The 24489-nt window shown below is 46.1% G+C and overlaps 1 protein-coding gene across 2 annotated transcripts in view; it reads right to left on the minus strand.

The window, feature by feature from the left end:
• Window positions 1-24215, minus strand: part of mgmt (O-6-methylguanine-DNA methyltransferase) — a 93791-nt gene extending 69576 nt beyond the window's left edge. The window contains exons 1-5 of one of the 2 annotated variants that reach the window (XM_037272703.1): window positions 24157-24215; window positions 22221-22369; window positions 12106-12272; window positions 7608-7747; window positions 1568-4989 (exon numbers count right to left, since the gene is read on the minus strand). In XM_037272703.1, the coding sequence (XP_037128598.1) occupies window positions 4804-4989; window positions 7608-7747; window positions 12106-12272; window positions 22221-22369; window positions 24157-24174 (660 nt within the window). In that variant the 5' untranslated portion in view covers window positions 24175-24215 and the 3' untranslated portion in view covers window positions 1568-4803. Of the gene's footprint in view, window positions 1-1567; window positions 4990-7607; window positions 7748-12105; window positions 12273-22220; window positions 22370-24156 lie in introns of those variants that run through there. The other variant, XM_037272704.1, reaches the window with a different exon arrangement.
• Window positions 24216-24489: the final 274 nt, after the last annotated feature.

Genomic DNA, 24489 nt, shown 5'->3' on the forward strand with positions numbered 1-24489 from the left:
TGCCATTTTCAGGCAGCGGCGCTGCGAGAGCCGCTAACTGCCAGCCTGGTCTTGCAGGCGCCTCTGATTGCCAGGACACTCTGACAAACAGGCTGGGGATGGGAGCGCCGCATCCTGGGGGATGACAGCTTCTGTTTGATTGTCAATAAGGCTCATTAGCAGGGAAAAATGGCAAATGCAAAAGCAGATTAAACGGCGCCCCGCCTTGTGTTTTATTTCTCCAACCGACTTTTTTTTTTTACAAGTGAGGCAAAAATCTTCACAAAGACGTACAATACTTTCTTGAAAATCTCGCTTTCGGATGTCCTCCCCCCTTCCCGCTTTTCAGGCAAGGAGCGGCCAACAAAGCGGCGTGTAAGGGCCTTTCCCTGAAGAGTCCTTGTCACGCGGCGCCAAACCTCTGTGATTATCGTTGTTTTTGCAGAGAGTGTCCACGCCTGCCAATACCGCTGTTCCATAAATGAATTTGGCCCCTCGTCAACGAATTACCTAACACGCAGAACTGTGTATGTGTCACATCCAATTCCAACTCACCGGCTTTGCTGGTGCGTGTCAGCTGGAGGACTTAATCATCAATCGTCAATCATAATAAGCGAAACACATTGATAGGGCGTCTCCTCGCCCCCCCCCCCCCTGCTCTCTCGCACAGTTAAATAAAAGTGTAAAGTGAGAAGTTAAAACTGACCTTGTTAAAAATCAGGACCACAATTTATATTCCTAATTTAGTGTATGGATTAATTAGTCTTGGCAAGTGCGCGTTATCAGCTTCCATCTTCGCCTTGACATCACACGGCGCTTTCAAAAAACATCTCTGGAATGATTTCTGTCAATGTAATCTGCATATGCCGTGATGTGTTATTTATTTTATTTGGAATATTTACAGCGCCACACTTTTAATTAATACTTAATTGGACAATTTATAGAGAGGACTTATTCCGGCGTTAGCCTCTAATCAATAGCCTCCATCTCCCGTCATGCAAAATTAATCACTCTGACCTGTTATCAGTGCGGCAACGCACGTGTGTGTGTGTGCGCACGTGCTACCTATGATGCTAACTGCTAACTGGCACACACAAGGCTGAGGAATCTGGCTCATATTTTCCCCCTCCTCTGCCTGATCCAATCCTCGCCGTCGTATAGATGGCAGTCTGCGGGGGCCAGAGGCGCTGACAGAGCCCAGATGCTCCCAGTCTGTCTGGGGGGGACTGGAAAGACTGGTGCCACGGGGTCCCGGAGCCTCTGAAGTGCCGCCCCCTCCGTCAACATGACCAAGGCTAGACCTGCACTTTCTCCAGGCTGAGACACTCGCCATAGCACGCTCAGATTGATACGTGCCGGCGGAGGCTCCCACGTAAGGGGGAACGCTCGTCATCAGCCGGTTTTAATTAGAGAACGCCGGTTCTGTTCTCGGGTTCAGAAGGTTACCATGACATACTGATGCAAGGTTACTGGCACGCACTCACACATCGATAGCTCTCAAGGGTTTTTTTTTTTTCCACTTTCTCCTTTACTGCATTTTTCGGACCGTAAGGCAAATTACTACACATTAAGGGAAACAAACTAGTACAGCAAATAAGTCAAACTTTATTTGGCCTCAATTCTTTAGCACTATGGTACAATTGCTAAAATGTTTAGACAGACTTAAAGAACAGTTTTTGAAATGATGACAAACCGAAAAGCCAGAATTGAACATGCAAAAACTAATTCTACAAACGTTCAAAATTGAATGAAAGGAAAGCAAATCATCAGATATCAGAAATCCAAGCTGTTTACATTTTCAAAGGGAGGAAGTACAAAAGAAGGTCTCGGGCCCCGTCGCCTTTGTTTTCTGTCATGTTTCACATACACTAGCAGGTTATTTATAAAACCTGATTATAAGGCACACTATCATTTTTGGAGAATATAAAGTGTGCCTTATAGTTTTGTAATAAAAAAAAACAATCCTGCTCAATCTCGTCACGACTGCCTGAAGCAGAGCCTACAAGTCTCCAATGGCTTTCCCCTCGTCCCTCTCCAAAGATGCCTGCCGCGTGTGCGATGATATTGCTCTTTGCGGTGGCAGCGCTAGCGTAGCATAGCGGCGGCGGCATCTGAGGCGGCGGCATCTGAGGCTGCCGCCGCGGCAGCTGTTGTGGCTGGCTGCACGGTGCCTCGCTGTCAGGGCCTCCGAGGCCAGCCGGTCCCGGCAGACAGACAAGAGGGGGAGGAAACCCGATAGTGTGGCCAAGCCTCGGTCTGACTATGTGAGCTATCTATTCCCGTGTCTGTCTGGCTGACTGGACTATCTGCATAGCAAACACTCCTCCGGCTTGCCGGCGGCACTGTGCCCATCTCAGCTTGCCTCACGTGCTCCCCCGAAAGTTTCTAATTCTTATTTTCTAAAGCCCAGCAAACTTCTTGGAAATAATAAAAAAGCCGCTATGAATGAATCACTGATGTGGCTGCAGGACCCAGTTCGCCTTTCTACCGAGGGAGGGAGGGGGGGGTCGAGGTGCGGAGTTATGATCCGACACGTATAAGGAGCAAGACACGGAAGCGTGGAGTGTGTTTGTATTTGATGTGGGGGAGAAAATTGTTCTATAATGAGGAGGGGTGCCAGGATACGAGATGGGAAGCGGGGAGTTGCAGACAGGATGTAAGTTATGAGAAGGAAACTAACGTCGGGGCCGCCGTTGTCGCCGCCGCGCTCAAATCTTTCGGCCGCCAGTGATGAATGCAACCTGGCCGGGTCAAAAGTATGAACTGGCTCACGCTAGCAACATATTCTTTGTGGGGAGTGTGTGTCATGTGTGTGGTGTGAGAGAGAGAGAGAGAGAGAGCGCATGCGAGGGGGGTTAATAAATGTTGAATCAAACGCCGCACGAGACACTCACACTCCTTAAGGGTTGCCCATTAGCGCTGTGTGGGTGCATGGGGAGTTTATCAGTGTCTGGGTGATTTATGAAGTCAGACTCAATATCATCCACTTCACCCACACACATATGGACGTGCACATGTGCGCCCATGAGCACGCGTGGCCGCACGCTCGTGCACCCACTGAAACCGGAGGGGGGGGGGGGGATATTAGGGCAAAATTAAAGCTTTGGCGTAATGAGATGGACTCGGCCTCTTTTAATCAAATTCTGTCTGTTGGATATCCAAAATGATAAAACACCCATAATACCGCGAGTACCAATATATCATAGGGTACGTAAAAAAAATTAAATAAATAAAAATTAAAAAAAGGTGTGAAATGTTTGATATAAAGCGTTGCCTAGGGTACCTGAGCAATTACACGGCCAATTACTGGCGGCTCGGCGGACGCTTTGAAGCTGGACTTGTTTTCAACAGCTCCAGACGGCAGCAACTCCGCTCGCTAAATTTGTAGCATTCCGCTGAATTTAGTTAGCCACGAGCAAAAAAAAAAAAAGAAAAGAAAAGGAGGGTGCTTACAGTGCACTTCAGAGTGCGCCGAGCTTAAATGGGACCCCTTGTGGCTGTGTCACAACTCCCTTCGTTAGGGGGCTGACTGTAGCCTGTAGTCACCACAGGCATCATTAGCCCTCTGTGAAAGCGCAGACTGGCTCTCATTCTTCATCTGCCTGTCTGCCGCCTCCACGTCCGTCCGCGCTTACCGACGGCAGCATCGCCGGTCGCTCCGCCGGCGCGTCGGAATTCAAAAATGCAGCGCAAAAAAAAAAGTTGAAATGTATTCAAGGGGAAGGCCGCTGGAATTGGATCAGTAAAGGTTAGAGTCGAGGTTATTTTAGGAGGTTGGATTATTAGGCTACCTGTGCTGCACAGAGGAGGAATAACTATGGACATGTCAGGGTCACTCTGGAATTGCATTAGACGGTGAGGAGAATCAAGAATTTAATAAGGGGGAGAGAAAAGAAGCAAAGCGTCAACGCAACAAAAGATCCTTAAGGGGGGGGGGAGTACTGGAAATGTTCACTCAAACCACACACACACACACACACTCCCTGTTGCCCCCTCCATATGGTCCTTCCGAGATAAAACAATTGCTCTCAAAAGGGATTAAACGCGGTTGCGCGGGGAAATGGAATAACATATAAACACGTAAGTTGCGGATCAAATGTGCAAAGATGAATTCCAGGTTGAAATGTTGGGATGTCAGTTTTGCCGTTCTGCACTGCCCTCTAATGGAAAACGCTTGGCTCGGAGAGAGAGCGAGCAGGGAAAGCGAGAGAAGCGGCTCTGCACAGACTTCGTGAAAGACACGCGGCCTAATCGCTAATGAGCCCGAGGCGGTCAACTTTTTATTGTAAATAAACGCAATTAAAAATGATGAAAGGCTCTAATTTGACAGCGTGGATTTGAAAAGGCTGTCGTATATAAAATGCATCGTCGAGACGGCGACGAGAGCAAACGACGGCATCTAAATGGAGACGAAACGAGCGCGCCGCTACAAAGCTTTGTAGCGGCAAAATTCCGAGCCTTTATCACTGGATGTCGAACAAAGCACTCGCTTGGCAGGAAATTAAAAAAACAACGAGAGGTACAAAGACTAATTCCGCTCTCAGGAAAAAAACAACAATAACAACAACAATACAAGAGACATATTTTTAAGGGAATAATAACGCTTTAGAAAAACCATTCCAAGCGCTTTCTGGCAAACGCGGCAGAGGCCCACGGGAGCATTGCAATGTTTGTAAATCCGACTCTTCTCTGTTTAAGTTATTTTTGTACATTCTAATTCGGCGACGACTCGCTAGCGCATTAACTGTGCGAGCGTCTCTATTCTTAGATTTAAAAAAATTGAAATGGAATATTTACGTTTGCACTCAACTTTGCGCTTGTGTTTTATGTGTTTGTTTTTCTTTTTTTTTTCTTCTTCGGTACTTGATCGAGTTGGCGTCGGTCGTGCGTCAGCCGTCGCCCCTCGTGGGCCAGCAGCCATTGTTTGAGACGGTCGCCCCGGCCGCTCATGTACGGGCCGCTCTGGCCGCTGCTCGAAATGACTCGGTGGCAGGGGATGATGAGCGGAATCTGGCACGGGCAAACAAAAGAGGAATTCATCCCCCCAGGAAGCGGACGTGCAACTTTTGCAAATGTCGTGCAAGCACATCTTTTGATGTCTTATCTTTTTCTGGAAAGGTACAATTATCTTCCCTGCATTTTTTTTTTTTTTTTAAAACCGCCTCAGTAATACAATTCACTGCAGAGAATTGAATTTTAAGAATAACCCTATGAAGTGTAAATACAGTCAAATATCTAAAAACAAAAAAGTGGGAGTGGCTGTCTCTTGACAAGCACTTCCTGGTCCAAATATATTATGGATGTAAGCGTAAACAGCGCGACTTGAAAGTAAGCGGCGTGCAGATAATGTGGATCCGCACTTTGTGAGCTCAAAACAAACAAAACAAAGTGCCACAACAAGAAACGTCGGGTTTGATGGCGCCCGATCGCACATTGGGGTTGATGGCTGAGTCTATGGCGATAAATGTTTTTTCCCCCTGCTCGTTCAAAGTGTAAAGCAAAGAAGCAATCAAAAATTAATGGGCAAAAACACCAGCAGGATGAATATTCAATCGAGAGGGTGTCAACATTAAGATCTGATAAGCCTGTGATCATTAAAAAGAGGAAGTCGGTGGAGCGTTTACTCTTATTGCAGACGACTGCCAGGGGGGTCCCGGGTTCTTTGTAAACTAAATGGCTGGAGAAAGATTAAACAAGCCAGCCTAAAACGCTTCGATCATTGTAAATTCCGAACAAGAGCGGCGCCGATGCTTGCCGTGAATCACTGCAATTATTTCATGTCAAACGCTCCTCCATTGATTGGTAAAAGAAAAAAAAAAAAAATGTCGCTGCAAGCAGGGCAGCGCCGAGGCTGTAATTTCTGGTTGATCATAACTTGATGGCTGCCGTTGCATATAAAAGTTGGATGTGCTTCGGATCCATCATTAAAGCCGCTCCCAGATCAACAGCAATAAAACTTTCCGAGCCCCGGATTAACCTTGCGGACAGAGAAATACTGCTCCGGTATTCAGATCGATATTGTTCCCCGGGTTCGGAGGGAGAGCGGGGTACCCTCAAGGCCTTCGGATCTGCCTCCTGACTGTGCGGGTGGGGGGGGGCCTGCGCCGTGGCGGGGGCGAGCGGGTAGGTGGGGTGGGAGGTTTAGCAGCGGATATGCGAGGACGCTCCACACCGGGCTTATCGATACTCAAATCCTGGCGAGGAACGAGAAGGCGAGCATCGATTGAGCACACTGAGCTTTTGGCGGCCCGAGCTGGAGCGGCTGACAAGTAATTGACACTGACAATCTGACTCTGGATCAGTATCACTGGCTCAGGCTCTCACCCTCCCCTCGGCAAAACTGACGAGAGAATATGATTCTGCCCTCCAGAAGCGACGCCACTGGCGAGTGTAACTAATCAAGTATGTACCAAAAAAAAATGTTACATAATGTGAAAATATAAGACGGGAAGAAACTGCCGGACTGGGTTTGTGTACGAGAGGTGCCCACAGCGCTACACGGGCACCGCTAAACGGCCTTTGATCAGAGGGTTTGATCAAAACGAAGACACACCACTTGCCCTCTGGCCCTCCGTTCGGTGCAAAGACGTGCGGGGCCGAGCTTCCTCCGTGAGGTAAAAGGTGCGGGGGGGGGGCTTAACATCGTGTAGACGACGCCTTTTCCTTTTCTCTCATCCGCTGAGAGGGCCCCGGACAGGATAGGATGCTTGTTAAGTAACATATCCTGCATGAGGTCGAAACCTTGTCCCAGCAAAATAGTCGCAAGACTCCCAAATGGGCAGATTGCATCATCAAAGGCCATTTTCAACACTTTCATTATTGGACAAATCACGGGGTGGACTGACCGCAATTTACCAAATTGTAGCTTACAAAGGTTCGGCCTGATGCCGGAGGAATATAATATTATATATTTTATAATAAGATACATATTTTGGACATGTGTTTGTGTTTTTAATGCTTTTTACACTTTGTTTTGTTTGTGGATGCTTTTTAAAAAACAAAGCATAAAGTTGTATGAAGGTGCATAGCTGTGATATTTTGGAGGTGTGATTTATTTATTTTAGGGGTTATAAATAAAAAGGGGATTTAAGCAAATTTATTTTTTATTTTTTAAAGTATACACAAAGTTAGGGGCCCTTTGTATTATTAATCAGTACTCGGGTGCTAATACAATTCTACATTCCTAAAAGTATTTGTCTCATTTATGTATTATTATTATTACTAGTAGTATGTATTTTATCTTATTTAGCTAGTACACAAAATATTTGAAACATTTCACAAAAATATGAAGCAGTTCAGCAACAATACACACAACAATGGCAGTGTAAATGGTTCAATCAATACATTTCATGAGTGAGCACATTTTTATGCATAATTTGTGCATTTGTACCTTAATGCTAAAGGTGTGTTTACATTGCAACCATGTTCTTAGCACAAACTAAAATGACATGAAATAGACAATGAATGGAAGGTCTCATTTGTGCTAATCAATCGACTTACCGTGGCTGATGATTTAACACTGCAGGTCAAAATGTCTCATTAGCACTCATTTTCTTTTGAAAGCCTAACTGTGCTCACTTCTATAATCACATTTGAAAATGTGTCGGAAAAGCATCAGTGACACCTACCGGGTTCTTCCTCATGGCCCCGCCTACCGCCCGAGCCGCTCGGGGGTTTCCCGCCATCTCAGCCAGTTGTTTGTAGGAGACCGTTTCTCCGACTTTTACATCTCGGAATAGGATGTGCAACACGCGACTGGTGAACGTGTCTGTTGGGGGAAAAAAAAGATTATCAATCAAAGTGACCGCTGCGTCCAAGTACACAAATGCAAAAATTGGACACGTTCATCTCCGTTTAATTGGCTACCCGTTTCCCCGCTAAATACACGCAAGTCCCTCCATTTGACCTTAGCGCGTGTAATAATACGGTACAGTAGCTGATGTGAGAAAATTATTTCCATGGCGGAAGGAGGAGGAGAAAAAAAAAAAAAAATCTAGGTTATGCACTGAAAGGTCACAGCTAAAATTAAAAAAGTTGGCTCCTTCATTTAAAAGGATTAAGAGAGGCCAAAAAGACGGCAAATCTGCTCCAGATTTTTCATAATAATCATTTGAATGTTGCATACCATTTGTGGCAGCCGGATGACTTTGAGGTTAATCAGACCAATTTGTCCTTTTAATTGCTTTCTATTCAGAGTAGATTCATTATATCATGGCCACTTAAATGGCAGAATTCTTCAAATCATCCGCAGCTTAAGCGGCCACATTAACAGCTCTGATTTCATTAGCACTTCAGCGCTAGCTTTATCTTTTTTTCTTTCCACCTCTTTCTTTTTCGTGGATTACCAGGCGAGGCGTGTTTGTCTAGGGCCGCGGTTGATAAAAGAGAGGCGTTTGAGGGAAAAAAAAGAAAAAAAAATTCGAAACGCGCCGCCGAGCTTTTGTACGCGAGCGAACAACACTTTGCGCGCGAGAAGCTAACACGACGCGGCAACAATGGTCTCGTTATCAAGAGGGGTTGAACTTTGTCTGGTACACACGCAGTCATGAAAATTCAATTAGTGATCTCCCATTCTCTCTCATTTATATGGTCTAAGAGAGCACATGACAAGTGATGGAGGAGAACTCCCGCCTAAATTGGCATTGTGTGAAAACATGTCACACCCCTGTCTCACTTCTACAGAGTGAACATCCTTTTGCTCCCCAGGCTCCCTCGCTAGCTCAGAGTCACTCTCGGCTACACAAAGCCACGCCGACGAGGCAATTTGCCTAAACTGGGGGGAATAAGTGTAAAACCTAAAGGGGATACGTTTGATTGATGCGTACCCGTGTGACTTCTTTGTCTTCAACCAGGCCCGTAGGTACTGTTTAATCATTTTTCAGGTAATAATCACGCTGTCAACGAGACGACGGGGCTCTTACGCAGACGGAGCCCGTGTTATGACGAGGGAAGAGACGCCCCCTCCCCAAATTTCCTTTATGCATAACCCCCCTACCCCAAAAAAAAAATAATAAGTGACACGACGTGCATATTGATTTCACTTTGTCACGGATGTGCCGACGAGTTTGCCCAGCGACGACGAATCCCGCGTCGACCCGGCAAATAACACAAAGTCGACGTTTGAGCGTGAACGCAGCAACAAGCACTTCCTGTTGTTTACTTTTTTTTTTTTAAACCTCTCACGACTAATTCCCAGCAGGCTTCCGGGCGACAAGAAGGTTAAAGAATTGCGCCCTCATCAGCGAGAGGCTTGGCCGAGCCTCGGTCGTTTTCCCCCGGCCTCATACTTCATAAAGAGACTAATACGCTGTTGTCTGAGGTCAGGACCCTCTTTAGATGGGGCGCGCTGATGTCAATTGCGTGAATAAAAGTTGAGAGGAACCACTTCTACGTTTACAGACGTGGCCGTAATGATGTCACGGGCGCAGGAGGCCAGGCGATAGGGCGGATTCGCCGATGATGAATTTATCGACTCCTATGATTGATTTCCTCATTATTTGAGATATGAGGGCAATTAGAACGGAGGTGGGAGGAGCCAGGGTAGTAAAAGTGAATTCCATCTAATGACAGCTTGAGCGCCATGACTCGCAGCTGACAGTCACCTCGTCGCGCGTGCATGCGAGAATGAGAAAAAAAAAAAGTAGAAAAGAAACGACAATGGTGGAAATGCAGCTAGCTCATTATCCTTTGTGTCTAATGGGGGGGGGAAGACTTTGACTCCCAGTCAAAGTGTCTCTGGAGTCTTGAGGGATCGGCGCGTTTGAAGGCTGACGGGGTGCTGATGATTCTCTGATTATTCGATATTCTGAAAACGTTCATTTCCCTAATTCCTCTCCACATCACACGGGCGAGGCCTGGTGAGTGTCTCATCTCGCCCTGCGCTGCTCTGCACAGGGGGGGGAGGTTCAAGCTCCTGCAGGAACGCAGTCATTTGGGCTTTGAAGAGCGCCCCTGTAAGCCCCCCCCACTCAATCTCAGCTTCTCGCACGTTCCCCGCACCGCTTACCGAGACTAAGATCCTCTCGTCTGTTACATATGGATGTATAATTAATGAGATAAGAATATGCATCGTTTTAAGAACCCACGATGGTGTCTGTGTTTTCCTGGAGGGGAGGGGGGGGGGGGCTGAGAGCGTGAATGACACACGCGCACACTCGCCACTGCCGTTACCTCCGAGGACCAAACTTGCGTGTGATGTTCCGTCTGACAATCAGTCTACGAGGCGGGCGGGAAAGCGCCAGCCACCTCGGCTTCTCCTTTCATGTCACCTCGGCGGCTGCGCAGGTATACGGTGACAGCTAATATGAAAAGTGGCTTGTTTTGTCACAAACGTGTAAATAAACATGGCAACACTTCAAGCCAAGGTCACAACTCAATATTACATGACAAGTGTAGCTGTCGCTCCGCTCTCGCAAGATAACCCGGAAAACGAAACTTGCCTGTCGCGGATCGTAATGACCTGATTAAACTTGTTTTTCTTTTTTTGCTTTTGCCTCCGCGCTTGCAAAGCTTTATATTTATGAATTAACCAGAAAAAAACAACAACAACATCTCTCTATTGTCCTCCCTCAAAAGACGAATCCTCTGGATGGAAACATTTAACATTTCTTGGGCGTGGGCCCGTAAGCCGCTATTTACCCGGCCCCAAAACAACAGGCGAGGGAGGCAAAGTGCCACGCGGCACAATCACCTATTCAGATCAGGTACTAATGAAGAATTCCATCTATCCTGAAATTTAATTAAAACCCCAAAGACTTGAGATGAGATGCGATTTGAAAGAGCCCGGGGCTGGTACACAAGCACTCGGTGGCGAAGGGAACGGCGCTGAAAGGTGATATCGTAATTGGTCCTGATGTATTTCTGCATCGCCTTTGCGGGAGCGCGGGACTCGGCGGCCGCGTACGCCGGGGGTCTCGGCGGACTACCTGCTCATTGAAAATGCCATCACTCAAGCGCTGCGGCTCTGCATGAAATTAGAGGCAAAGTGAGGCCTGATTGCAGGGGAAGGCGCACGCAATTGTTAAATGCATATATTAGAGACGGTTTTTCCTTTTGGGCTTTTTCTTTTTTTATCCGTGTGGAGGTGTGATTATGCGTCAAAATGTTGCCAAAGTGTTTCATGCAACAAAGCCCGTGAACTTTGACGGTTCAAAAGCGTCGACGTGGTTCGCTAACCCGTGAGGGCGAGTCGAGACTTTTGTCCAGGGGTGCGCAATAATTTAATCTCAAAATGTATCGTGATACAAGCTGGAGCGATATCAATAGAAGTGATATTGATGGGAAAAAAAACATTGGGAATCATTCTGCGTAAGATGTTTGATTTTGGCCAAAAATGAGCACCTAATAGGAAATTTGGAGCACAAAGATATTTGGAATAGTATTTTTCCTTTTGATTTTTTTTTCTTTAATAAAGTGGTTTTTAATTTCATCTGAAACCAATTCAATTGCTTTTCTTATTTGAAAACGCTAACAAGAAAGTGTACTTTTTCAAAGTTGTTTTAAGCTCTTATTGAAGGTTATATCACCTCAATTTCGTCCTTTTTTCTTTCGGGTCCTTATATTGAGGAGTAAAAAAATAAAATCATTTTTTGGACCATAATTTTCAGCCCTGCTTATGTCTTTATTTGGCGACCCGCAAGATTCGCACACCCAGCGAGAAAGGACCCTAATTGTTCATTTTTTTTGTCATTCCGAGGTGGCTGCCCGGCGCCGACAGTAAGCTCATTCAAACTTTACCACCGTTCACATGTTCTCATTAAAAAAGAGCGACGGGGGAAGACGAAGAAGGGAGGGGGGGGAAAAAAAAAGCCGCTTCCTGTCTAAAAAATGTCAAGAGTGGAATTCGATCAGTTTCAAAGAATGTGCCAAGAATCATGGGAAAGCTTGCCAAGACTAACACGCATGCTAAGAGCCTCCGCAGATTACTGAAGCAAGTTACAGCTCTGTGTTCTGTTCAGTTCTCCCCTCGCTCGCCGGCTCGGCCCCTCCCTCCCTCCCCCTTTCTCACAGCTATAAAATACTTCATTCTAAACACAGAGCGCCAGTGAGTGTAAGTGATGTAACTGACAATTAAGAGTGAAAGGCTGATCCCGGCCACGGCTCTGAAAATATTTATCCATGACAGACCTGCTCCGAGGGCGGGGTGGTGAAAGGCGGGCGGCGGCGGGAGAGTCCCAGCGCCGCTCGGATCGGCGAAGTACGCCCGGAGCCATTCCAGGCAACGCCGCAACTCGGGGCTCGTTTCCGCCGAGCCGCCGTTGACCGGGCGGAGGCTCGGGGGGCCCTCGCCGCTCCTGCGGAGGGACGAGGTGGGGGATCAGAGGAGCAATCACAATACGACATTCCTGCTCAAATACGCCACCGGGGTGTAAGCGGATGCCGGCGGGGTCGGGCGCACCGTGACATAATTCGCTGAGTGAAATCTAAGTTGTTACGGGGGACACGGTGGAATACAAAGTTACACCGTTCTTCTGTCACTCCGCTTAAGGTGAAGGATAAAAAAAAACAAGCATGAGAAAATGTCAAGACACTTGGAACACGGATATTTTGAACAATGTACATATTTCATACGGCCATGATGCCGGAGGGATTCGATGCTTTGAGTCACACAGCGGTCAATGGCAACTCAAAATCTGTTGATTATTTTGCTGCTTTATCAATGGCTCCATATTTTAAATATTTTTTATAATAATAATTAATTTCATAATTAATTATCTGATTGTTCATGCTCCTCTAAGTTTCACATAAGTCAGCAAAAAAAAAAAAGTGTCTTTTTCAGGTAATCCTTTTTTTTTTTGCCTGATTCTGATTGGCTAAGAAAATGTTAATAATGGTTATTAGGCACATAGAAATTTAAAAATAAATAAATAAATAAATAAAACTACAGTCGCTGACAATTAAGATTGTTGGATTGTTGTTGGAAGAAGTCAAGACATCCAGCTTTTGGATAACAAATACTTTTCGGTCTTCTGGTCTCTCGTCCAAAGTGTAACTATAGTTTAAGTGACAGAAAACGTCACTTTACCATTTCTTTTCCAGGAATGACTTTCTTTGGGATTTCGTTCCAAATGACCTCACCATCGACACATTTTCTTTTAATCTGCGGTGGGGAAGGAATTTGGTTTTAAAAATACACTCGGGTATTTTTAACAATGTATACTTTTCAATGTTTTGGACACATGCAGACTGCGGTTAGGTCACTCAAAGTTTTTTTTTTTTTTGCAAAACTCCAGCCATGGTGAAGAAACACCGAATAAAAATTAAGGTACTACTACTTGTAGCTTTTTTTTCTTTTTGCATATAGCCAGATTGTTTATAACACGAAGTTTTTTTGAAGGTGTGGAGCAAAAAAAAAAATAAAAATAATCTGTTTGAACTAGTGTGGCCCTACCCTTAAGTAGAGTATGATGGAAATGTAAAGAAAACATTCTTAGGCCAAAAGGAACAATCTGCAATAGTTTAACAACATTAAGGAAGTGGAGTCATTTCTGTGGGAGGGGGCGAGTCGTGCAGCTGTTTGAGAGGAAAAAGTTAAAGAGCTCGCCATTAACAAGAGTTTCAACTCTTCCTATGTGGACTCGAGAGTTCATGACGAGAATAAATTGATTTCTTTTTGGGCTGCAGCCACGCTGGCGAGCATCGCGCCACGCTCGAAGGAATTTGCCGACGGTCGAGTTGGCATCGCTTAACAGCTGAATTTCTCTCTCGCCCGCTGACCACCCCCTAGGTCAACGCGAGCAAACCGACCCATATTTGACACTTAAAGACCCAACTGGGAAGGTCTTCTCTCTTAGCCGAGCATTACGGCAAAGTGGACCTCAAGCTGTGATGCGGATCTTCAAGCGGGCCGCCGATTCCATTAACTGCTGTTACGGCGCTTATAAATAAATAACGTCACCATTTAAGTGCCTCTCTTTCAAAATTGGCTTATCCTGTACGGTATTAATAATAGACATTTACTTTGTTAAAGACGGCACGTCCCCTTTTCCCGCTCGCTGTAGTGTCTCGAACACTTCGGCAGGTCACGACGCGTCTTTGATTATTGCTAGTTAGCGAGCGGAATTATGCAAAAATGATTTCGAAGAAACTTTGCGCACGGGACAAAAAACCATCCCATTAAATTTCGATGTGGATTCAATTTAACGGGCCCCTCCCCAATTTGGGTCGATCCAACTTGAGGGCAGATTCAGCCACGTTTGGTGCTGATCCAAATTGGGTTTGATTGACAGAGAAGTCCACTGGCGGCATTCTCGACATGTGACGCCGGGCTTCAACTGCAACTTAAGCGACTAAGCATTTCCGGCTGCTTGTAGAGTTTGCGGCCGCGCCGTGAAAAGCCTCCCGGGTGCCGTTGAGCGGCGGCTGCAAATACAGTCCGAGGTGTGACGACTCTCATTTCGACATCAAGCGCGCTGCGGTTTATCGTTAGGAACTCGCCGGTGGGCTCCTGAGGCGAGCGAGCCCCTCTCAAACAATGGCCGCGGCTCATGGCAATCTCCAGTCGGCATGGGTGAGTGGCCAGCCAGCTCCTACTTGTCATTGTCTCTCTTCCACCCCCCCATTTCTTCCTCACCAATGCAACAATTTTCAGGCCACCTCTCTCTAACCGCCCCCCCTCGCTCTCTTTTCGAGAGGATGTTCCAGCCGCTGCACACTGACAGCTCAGGGATATCGTTGTGTGGAAATGTTCCTGTTGGACCCGCAGGCCCTTACAATCTACCGGACAAAGGCTAGCACACCTTTGCTTAAGGCGTGTCACCTTTGACCCCTCCCCCCCGGCTCGCACATCACACTTGTCACCGTGGTTAATTCGCCCCGCCCCCCCCCCCCCCCGTCACGGATGCGCCCCGCTTTGGTGAGTGATACAACATTGACAGTAGTAAAAGTTAATGCAATGCAGCACATGTTATGGCTGGTAAACAAGAGGCAAATAAATAAATAAAAGCGGGGGAACAACATGAGTGGAGCTGAAGTCTGTCACCTCCAGGTGCGATGGGGGATTGTTTCCAAAGAGCACCAGGGCAGTGGAGATGTATGTTGCACGCAGGCAACATTTCCACTCTCCTCGGTGACTCATAAATTAGTCTGCAACACAACGTTGCCAACTGTAAAACCACTCCAGGGATGTCAGCATTGGTTTGTCTTCATTGAGAGTAAAAGAGTAACCAAAAGAAAAAAAAAATCTAAATAAAATACACGAGTGTGAGATATTGTAATTTATCAGTGATGATCTTGAGATTTAAATGGCTTGACGATTAATCGGTCAGACCCTACGCTCCAACATTTAACATAACATTTTTGGCCTAGGCTAATTAAAATGATCAAAATATATTTGTATAAATATAAATAAATGTAAAAAGTAAATATTTATAGTCAAAATATTATGTTTTTTATTTATTAGTAATAAATAATTTCTTAGTACTTGTGAATTAATAAGATTAAGAGAAGAATACTTCATCAAGTTTTGATCAATTTTGGTGTATGAATTGACACACAGCAAATCTTTTTTTTCTCCAACTATATTTTCCAATTTGGCCTTTTATCCATATCCAACCTGCGATTGAGGTCACGGAAAATATTTTTACCCCACCGACTCCGACCACAAAAATACAGTAATTGCTTCCAAAGTGCTACTCCACTTTTTCTTCTAGTCAGACAAAGAAAACTATCTCCATCTATACAAGTCTTGCGGCCAGTTATCATATTTTGACTCCATCACAGGTAATAACAAATAATTCAGGGCTAGCCAGGATGCGCTGCACTAAAAAGAATATTTCCCTTGATAGCAGATTGTGATTCCAGAAAATTTCTAATATTGTGCTCCTGTCACAATCAATTTCCAATTACCATAAATCATTGCTGCGCAAAGTGGGAGTCATTTGGAGCGCTGCCTATTTCCTAATATAAAGAATGAATTGCACATTTGTATAATATCGCCGCTTATTTTATTCATCCAGGAGGAAACAATCAAAGGAGACAAAAGACGGCCAAAGAACCGTTGACTTTCAATTTGTCAATTTTCTCAGCTCCACTTTCTCGGCTCTCCGCTCACCCAAGTCTTCAGTAAGACTTTTTCTATCAAGTGCGGAATGAAACAGGTTAGCCACACAACATCTAATTGAAAGGAATCTGGCGAAGGGTGTAATGGTGTACCGCACAAAAAAGGGAAAGGAAAAAAAAAAAAAGAGAAAAAAAACAACCCTCATGCCTCCATCCTGTGAAGCGTGATGGCGCTCATCCTGACTCGATCGGCTGTCACTCTTGACACAGGCTGCCAGGGTTCTCCTTCACCGATCATGGGTAACATGGCGGGTCAGAGGATGAAATAGAAAAGGCCAAGCGCCGTCCGATATTTTCCCCGGCCTTATAACGGCACATACTTAACTCGGAGACGTCAAGGACTCAAGAGAGCATGAAAAAAGCCTAAAATGACTGTCTAAAAAAAAAGAAAAGAAAAAAAAGGCAGGAGGGGGCAGCGTGAGTGGTGGGGGGGTAGGGGCAAAACACAGCATGTCTCTATGAACGTCAAGATCCCGACGCTCTCCGAAGCCGCGATACAATCGCGAGCCACTTTCTCAATGCGGCTCGTTCAACCATTTGAGCATCATTCAGATGCCGATCGAGCTACTGCCGCATTAAAGTCGAGAGCTTTCCGAGTGGCAAGGAGATATTTCCAGTTCCTATTTTATTGAAGGCAACTGGGCTCTCGAGATATCCGAGTCGCTCCTATTAGTGAATGACCACCATGGACTGGACGCCGTGCATAAATGGCGGCGGTGGCGGCGGCAGGTGCAGAGGAGGCAACAAAGCACACAACAATTAGGCTTTCTCCCAGCTGGCGAGCCACAGGAGTCAGTGAAGGCATGTAATACCACAGCCTTAACTCTTCCTCCATTATGTAGCGTAGCCGCAGCCCGACGCCGCCAATGTTTATCTACAAGCAGTTTCAAATCGCATTTTTAGCCCCTATTCTCAAGTGCCACAGTAAAAGATTCCAATTACCCGAATGGTAAGGAGCCAGCGAGGGAGGCATAAAGTACATTAGGGATCCCCCCCCTGTAACTGCGGGGACCTTTTAGAGGCAAAGCTGAAGAGGGCCGAGAGACCCGGGGAAGGGGAGGCGTGCGCCGGAGGGGGGGGGGACGCTGACCCCCGCACGGATAGCCTCTGTCAAAACTTGACCACGTCAAGCACAAAGGCATTATGGGAATCCAGTGTCACCAAGTCCTAATTACTGTCTGTGTTCAGAGCAAATTACTGTCTTGTTCCTCTGATTAGCGAGGAGGCTAATCTTCACCTGTGCACGCCAGCACTGCCGAGGGCCCTCGAGTGTTAGCGCTTCGTCTTCTGTAATTTATTTTTAAATCAGTGCCCGCTCCCAAGAGTTTTGAGTGTTTTGTTGTGAACCGCTTACCATGATCCCCACCGCCGCCCCCTCACCCCTAAATCCTTGACTAAATCCTTGTTTGGTGCCGCAGTAAGATAAGCAAGAACAACACTTGGGCATAATTGACTCGTACTCCTCTCCAAGATGTCGGAGCGAAATCATCTCTCTGCATATTGCTTTAGTATGTCGCGCGCCGCGCGCTTCTGCGTGTTGCAGATACAGAATCCAATCAAGTTGGAAAACAAACTGGGGAAGAAAAAAAAAAAACTTCCCGGTCTACAGCAGGGGGAAAGAAAGGGGAGGGGGAGTGCAGGGGAGCTGATTTTAGCTACGCTCGCCGCGCCTCCTGACTTTACCCTGGAGGTAAAAAAAAAAAAAAAGCAAAAACGCAACATTTGCAGGATTCTGTCAGTGTCCCGTCCGTCTGTGCGTGGCGCGTCACAGGTAGTGTTACACAGGTGCTGCTCTGCACAGGAAGTGGCACACGGAGCTTGATTGGGACGCTCCCGGGAGAGGGAGGCATAAACATAGTGCGCAGATGGGGCCAGGGGCCAGTGGGAGCAGCACCTTAATGAATACACAGCTGAGTACTACACTTCACAACATGCAAAACAATATTCAGAGGCCACTGCCGACGTGAAGGGAGGAAAAAAAAAAAAAAAAAAAGGGGGAACAAAAAAAAAAATGATCTGAATATCATTACGCTATGAATTATTCATGGGCCTTTCTAGGGAGACGGCGTCAAAAAGTCCCTGGGCCTGCCGTCTGACGGTTTCATTGGAGATCTCGGCAGATATCCGTTTGTATGACAAAGCAGTTTAAGTTACAAATGTAAGCGCTTTATTTAGGGCACAGTTGGGTCTCGGGCGTCGTAATGATTACGAGTGATTAAAAGGAAGTGCTGGGTGAGGAAAGATCGGAGGGGGACATACGTTGTTGATATGTTTCCTCCCGGCGTGTGAGCGTATCATGTAAACAGGGAAGATATTTAGCGTGGTGCTATTCAGCGTGAAGCGGAACGCGAGTGTGAAGAAAAAAAACCGATAAATGCATCGCCTCCGATATTTCACACCGGCGGTCTGTAAAAAAGCTGTTGTGACAGCTCGGCGATTGAGGCTCGCGTCGGCATGGAGGACGCCCGGCTGCGTACGGATGCCAAATGCGCGCGGGGGTGACGGCTTTGACAGAAAAACACTCTGCCTCGGAACAATTAGGTGCCCCCCCCCCCCCCGGCGATAATGGAAAGCTGTGAGGATAACTGGTGATAAATAGACGTCCTCCTTAAAAGCAAGGCAGGTCCTCTCGTATGCTTAGCTAATCATGACCGCGGCCGGCAAATTCATACAAAAGACTAATTACTGTTGTACTTCACTGGAGTCTCCAAAGGCCTCTTATAGAAGGACTTGGGGGTTCTCCTGCTTCTTTTCTCCTCTTGATGGGTATTTTTTTGAACAAGGAGGGCCTGGCGCGAGACAAAAGCGTTTAAAAAGCGCCGATTGCTTTCATCCGCTTTAATTACATTCAGAAATGGCATTTCTGCCACATAATACGCCCCTATTGTTTCAGAATTATCTGGCTCGGGGAAGGAAAATCTACAATATTTGACGAGGCTCCCGAGCTAAATCGCCCCTTGAAATTGAAAGATGCTCTGGAAATCCAAAATAAAAAGCCAGCCCCGCGCCGCTGCTTGGCATTCTGTGCGACGCCATTATTATGCATATCCAGGTAGAAAGTTAATTAACCCAAAGCTTAAGCTAATTATGGTAGCAGAATGCTATCAAGCGAGCGCTTTCAGTCAGACAGCTGTCCGGAATTTCATTTGCTAATCATTTGTCTTTTGCCAGAGCATATGGTACATTTCCGCACTATCACGGCAACAACAAACAGATGAAAATCATTAACTAAAAACAATGAGCAATGTGAAAAATCAGACACAGATTTATGTGGCTTTGTGTGTTGATGTTGTGTGAAAAGGCGGATTTGCGGCGCTGCAAAGTACAAAGATAATTTTTTTTTTTTTTTTTTTTGGGCGGAAGCCACTCAGGATTTTCGGAGGATCATGTGACCCGAGCGTGCTGGGAATTCAGTTGCCCAAATATATTGTTTATATCTATATGCAAATGAGGACGAATATTTATCCGTGTTAAATTCATCACTTTTCTATAGGAGCTTGTTACAGATTTTTAGCCTCTAGCATACACATATTTTATAATTTTCTTTTTACGCCGTTAAAAGGAATCCCTGAGCTCGGAATTAAATCAATTATTTTTCGAAAAATGTTTCATGCATCGCCCCCCCGCCTTTTCCTCCTGCTCGCGAAAACACATCACAGAGGCTGTTTAAGGGTGATTGATATCGGCATTGCCTTGCGACATTATCAGGCAATAAAGGCTACTCAGGTTCTAATGCAACATGTCATACATGGGCTCCTGTAGTACATTTCTATTGAGGACCTCACAGGCTAAATTGCTTCCCCCCACCCCCACTGCCGTCTGCCCACCCCTTTCCTCACATTTCAGCCCGCTTGACAGACAAATTGATCAAAGCATTGTAAAATAATATGCTCACAAAATGTCTCGGGGCACGAGTCCGGATTTTTTTTTCCCCTCTCTATTTTTCTCTCTAATAAAAAAAATAAAAGAGCAGTCTGATTTCCTCAGTGTTACGTGTGTGTGAAAGACTCAAGCAGCATAATATTTCATAGACTAGTAATATGCTGTAAACAAAATATGAAGCATTATTTTCCGTCAGTGTGGCCATGCTAAAAACCGCAGGAAAAAGAAGGGGGGGGGGGAGTCTGGTTAGCAGGAGGCTGGTACGTCAGGCCCCAACTGGGGTTGTTGGAGATGTAATGAATTTGTTCATGTGATGGTGCCTTCAGGGCTGTCGTTAAGACTGGCAGAGAGGAAGGTTGATTTCGGCAAACGTTGCGAAGATCAGTTAGGGAGCAAAAGGGGCTTGAGACGTTTCTATTACAAAGAGCTGACGGTCATGGTGCCTAAGCAATACTTCAAGGGCGTTTATGTGGCTATAATGGCCGTTATCAATAACTATCTATCAATGCCACCGGCGCGCTTTGCCGCTCGCCGCCCGGGCAAATCTGGCAGCCGGGGAAAAAAAAGAGCGGCACGCTCGCTCGCTCGTCTTCTCGCTATGCATAGATGTATTTGCCTCATCCAAAATATGGCCTTGGAGATCATTCGTCAGGCCGACTCGCTGAGCCGGCCGCGCCGCGCATCCAAAGCTGACAAGAGCCTTGTTTAGTATGTCATAAATAAATCCATGGAAATGGCTGATCCCCGCTATTAAAACTACAGGGAGGCTTTGGCGAGATCTACATAGCTAAGCCGTTATTTTGTCACTTTATCGGACTTGCCTTAAAGGGGAAGTCGAGTCAAAGACGTGTTTACAAGATGCGCCCCCACGCTAGTCTAAAACATGCTTTTCTGGATTAGTATTGTGGAATATGAAATTGGCGGCATCCATCTCGAGGGCCGGCCATTTTGTCTTGTACTGCCACTTGCTGATGACATCACAGGGCCCAGGTGACAACCAATCACAGCTCACCTTTTTTCTGAGCTTGGTCATGTGACATTCGTCAAACTACAAACAATATTAATCAGAATGCCATGTTTGGAGCATAATTAAAAAATATATCAATAAATAAAATAAATATAATAAATACTTTTTTTTTACTTAAATTCACCTTTATTGCCGCTGTGCTACCGAGGACTCCTTTTCGCCACACGTCCAAAGCCAAACATTTCCTTTTATAATTTCCGCCCGGGCACCTTTGAGAACGCGATCGGGGCTTCACTTATGACCGACACCGCAAACGATATTAAACCGGGCGATGATCTAGTGGTGCGAATCATTAAACCCATTTGCATATTCCTACTGAACCCGAACGTGCAAATTAAAGGCTGCTCACGGAGGACGGGAGAAAGGTGCCTGGGCATGGTTCTAGGACATCTCCCATCATCAAAATTCCATATTATTCATCTCCTCACTTCAACTCATTAACAACAAGTGGAATGTTTTTACTGCTTGATGAATTTGAGGCCGTCGCGCAACACGTGTTGAGGTAGAACATACAAGGTCATTAATGGGTTTCCATAAATTAGAATTTAAACATAGAACTTCCTATCCGGGTGCGTTTGGAAATGGTTTAATTTCCCAAACCATTCAAGGTTATCAAATGCGAATCTGTGATACATGGATATTTAATTCCAATCTAATCACAACTAATCTGCGACGTCGAGATGCCGACCTGCAGAAATAAGGAGGAACTACGTATTAGCGCCGGGTTTAATCAGTCTCAATCGCTCCAGTAAGACTGTCGACATTCTGACAATTTTGAGGGATGGCCGGGGCGTGAAATGCAATTACATTTGCCGCCGCCGCCGCAGCTCCGCACTCCAAAAGTGCCCGCGCTCAACTTGCTGGGAAACATAAATAAACAGGACGAGCGGCCCCACGTGCGTTTGGCGCGCTCCCCGACGTGGCCTTTTGCGACCCCCGCAGACACGGTGCTCTAATCGACTCCCGCGTGAGTAATAAACCGGTTTACTTGGGTGAAATTTCAAATGCGGGGCGGGAGGAAAAAAGAAAAGAAATCACAAGCGGGCGCGGCGCCGGAAATCCAATTTCCGGGCCGAGCCGATTCTAGTGGCCCTCATATTTCTGGCGCCTCCTTATATTTGCCCAACTTTCTTGCGGGATATTTCTTGTGGGATCTACAAAAAGGCCCCCCCGCTCACAATGAGCGATGGTGTCGCTCCATCACACGAGTGGATACTGTCTCGCCTGTAAATTTCACACCTTTGTTTACGGCGGGCCGTCTGTCGTACGGTACCTTTCAGCAGGTGCGACATCCATTAGGAAGCGGATGGCGTGCACGCCTTTGTCGCAGGCGTCGACTCGGATGGTCCCCAGGGGACTGAGCCAGGCGAGCGTCTGGAGGGCGCACGGCGGGCTTTCCCTCCGCTTCGTCATCGGGGCACCCTGCGAAAAGAAGCGCAATTTACACCCGGCGTCGTTGACGTCGGCCACTCGCCGCAATTTCCCACACGCGTTTGCATGGGGTGATGTATCGCCCGGCCCGGCCCGGCCCAACCCGGCCGCCCGACAGATGATGGCTTACATGTTTGAGTGCCTCGCCCCCAAACATTGTCATGATGTGGCTTGATCCCGCTATCGCAATCCAATATTTCTTTGGTGCATGGGAAGGAATACGCCTATCTAACCAATAAATCGCCCATTTTTCCTCCTCTTTCTGTTCTATATATCACATAAATGAGAAAAACAATGCAGTCTGTTCCCTTGTCTGGTGGGGGATTCCCAAGATAGCTCGACATTATTTTCAATCCGTCATTTTTGGTTGATGGCCGGGATGTTTTTCTAGCATTAAATTTGTTCCTTGGGGTGCAACTCCGATGGGATTCTGCTTTCCAGCCCTTAACAACAGCAAAAACGTGCAGCTTTTCTGACGACTGAGATGGATACTGGCAATAACCAGACAGCAGTTGCTTTTTTATTTTTACTTTGAGGGGGAAGCGGGAGATGATTGACTATGTTATATGTGATTTTTTTTTTTTTGAGGGATGGGGGTAATGACAAATAAAGGTCACATTGATTTGAAGGAGTTTTAACCAAGGAGACCTTTTCCGTCCAATAACCTTTACTTGGGAAGTTTCTAAAATGTGGAGAAAACATATTTTTATTGTTATCCACTCAACTTGGGTTTATTTTTTTACCCTTCCATAAATGTTCAAATCAAAGAGGAGGGCAACAAGAAATTGGAGTTGTGGGGGGGGGGGGACATGGTCAACATTTGTGAAGCATCTATTTAAAAAAATAATTTGTTAAAAAGGTAGTAACCCAGAAATTCACATTTCAAATGTCAATTTGGGGGGGGAGCGCCTTATACACTGCCTCATCATTTTTAACTAATGTACTATGGCCCAGGAGGACTTAAATAGGCAGGTCCAATGCTGAATCCAAGCTTAAACTGTGCATGTTAACACTGTCAAATTAATTGTTAAAAAGATAACTTTCTTAATTAACGGTCCTGCATGAGAGAATGCGGCATATCGTCTGATTTATGTTCATTTATCGGTGATTTTACACGAAGAGGCAATGTCTTATTATATAGAGACTTGCAGAGCCTCCCTTCCTGACACAAACACACACATCTGTCATGGTATGTGATCACAAGTCCGTGTGTGTTTCAACTTTCTTGTTTCTACTATTCTTCTTGCAGCTCTCACAAGGGGTTTGCCTGCACTGACAATAAAGGCGAGCACATTTCTGAGCCAAACAATAGTACAAGCGTGCACTTTGGATACGCACCGAGCAGAGCTGCCTGCCATTTAGTAAACCGCTAATAGACCTCGCAGAAAAAAAAGAATAATGGACTTTGGCAATTATGTCCCGGCTAATAGTCTGCTCTGATTAAAAATAAAGCCATCACGTCGGCTCGCCGCTCTGCAGACGGCGGCGGAGAAGACCCTTTTTGTTTGTTCACGGCAAACAAAAGACACCGTGCGTCTTGTTTAACGTCACCGCCGGAGTGCCGTTTGCTCGTCGATCATGGTGCTACTCGTTAAGACAAGCTGGAGTTGAAAGTCAACGCGCAAGTGCACGCAGACGCAACATGTGCTCGATTTGGGAGACTGAAACAACGTGCGCACACAAAATGTCAACATGCTACCTCAAACGAAGCAGCGCTACTACTTGCATAAATTGCGCGTGTTAAAAAGTTACAGTAACACAGTAAACAAACTCCTTACAATGACGGGAGCATCCATGCTGTGTATGTGCAACACACTTCTCCGCGCTTCCGGCTTCTCTGCGCGCATGACAGAGTTGACCAATCACAGGAGGCGAAAGTTGGCTCTGTTCAGTGATTGGGCAACATCACATCTAAGGATCCCCCAACGGAGACAAACTATACTAAGATACTCAAACGGTCGCGTCAATTCCATTAAATATTGAGAAATGTCTGTTTACTATACTTGAACAAAAATATTGATATGCACGTACATTCCATCTGTTTTAGAAACGCGCATATAGAAGCCGAGCAATTGCAGAATTTGGCTCCCTTGCAGTTATTGGGTCTTCTA

Source organism: Syngnathus acus, chromosome 15, assembly GCF_901709675.1.
Source record: "Syngnathus acus chromosome 15, fSynAcu1.2, whole genome shotgun sequence".
Classification (NCBI taxonomy): domain Eukaryota; kingdom Metazoa; phylum Chordata; class Actinopteri; order Syngnathiformes; family Syngnathidae; genus Syngnathus; species Syngnathus acus.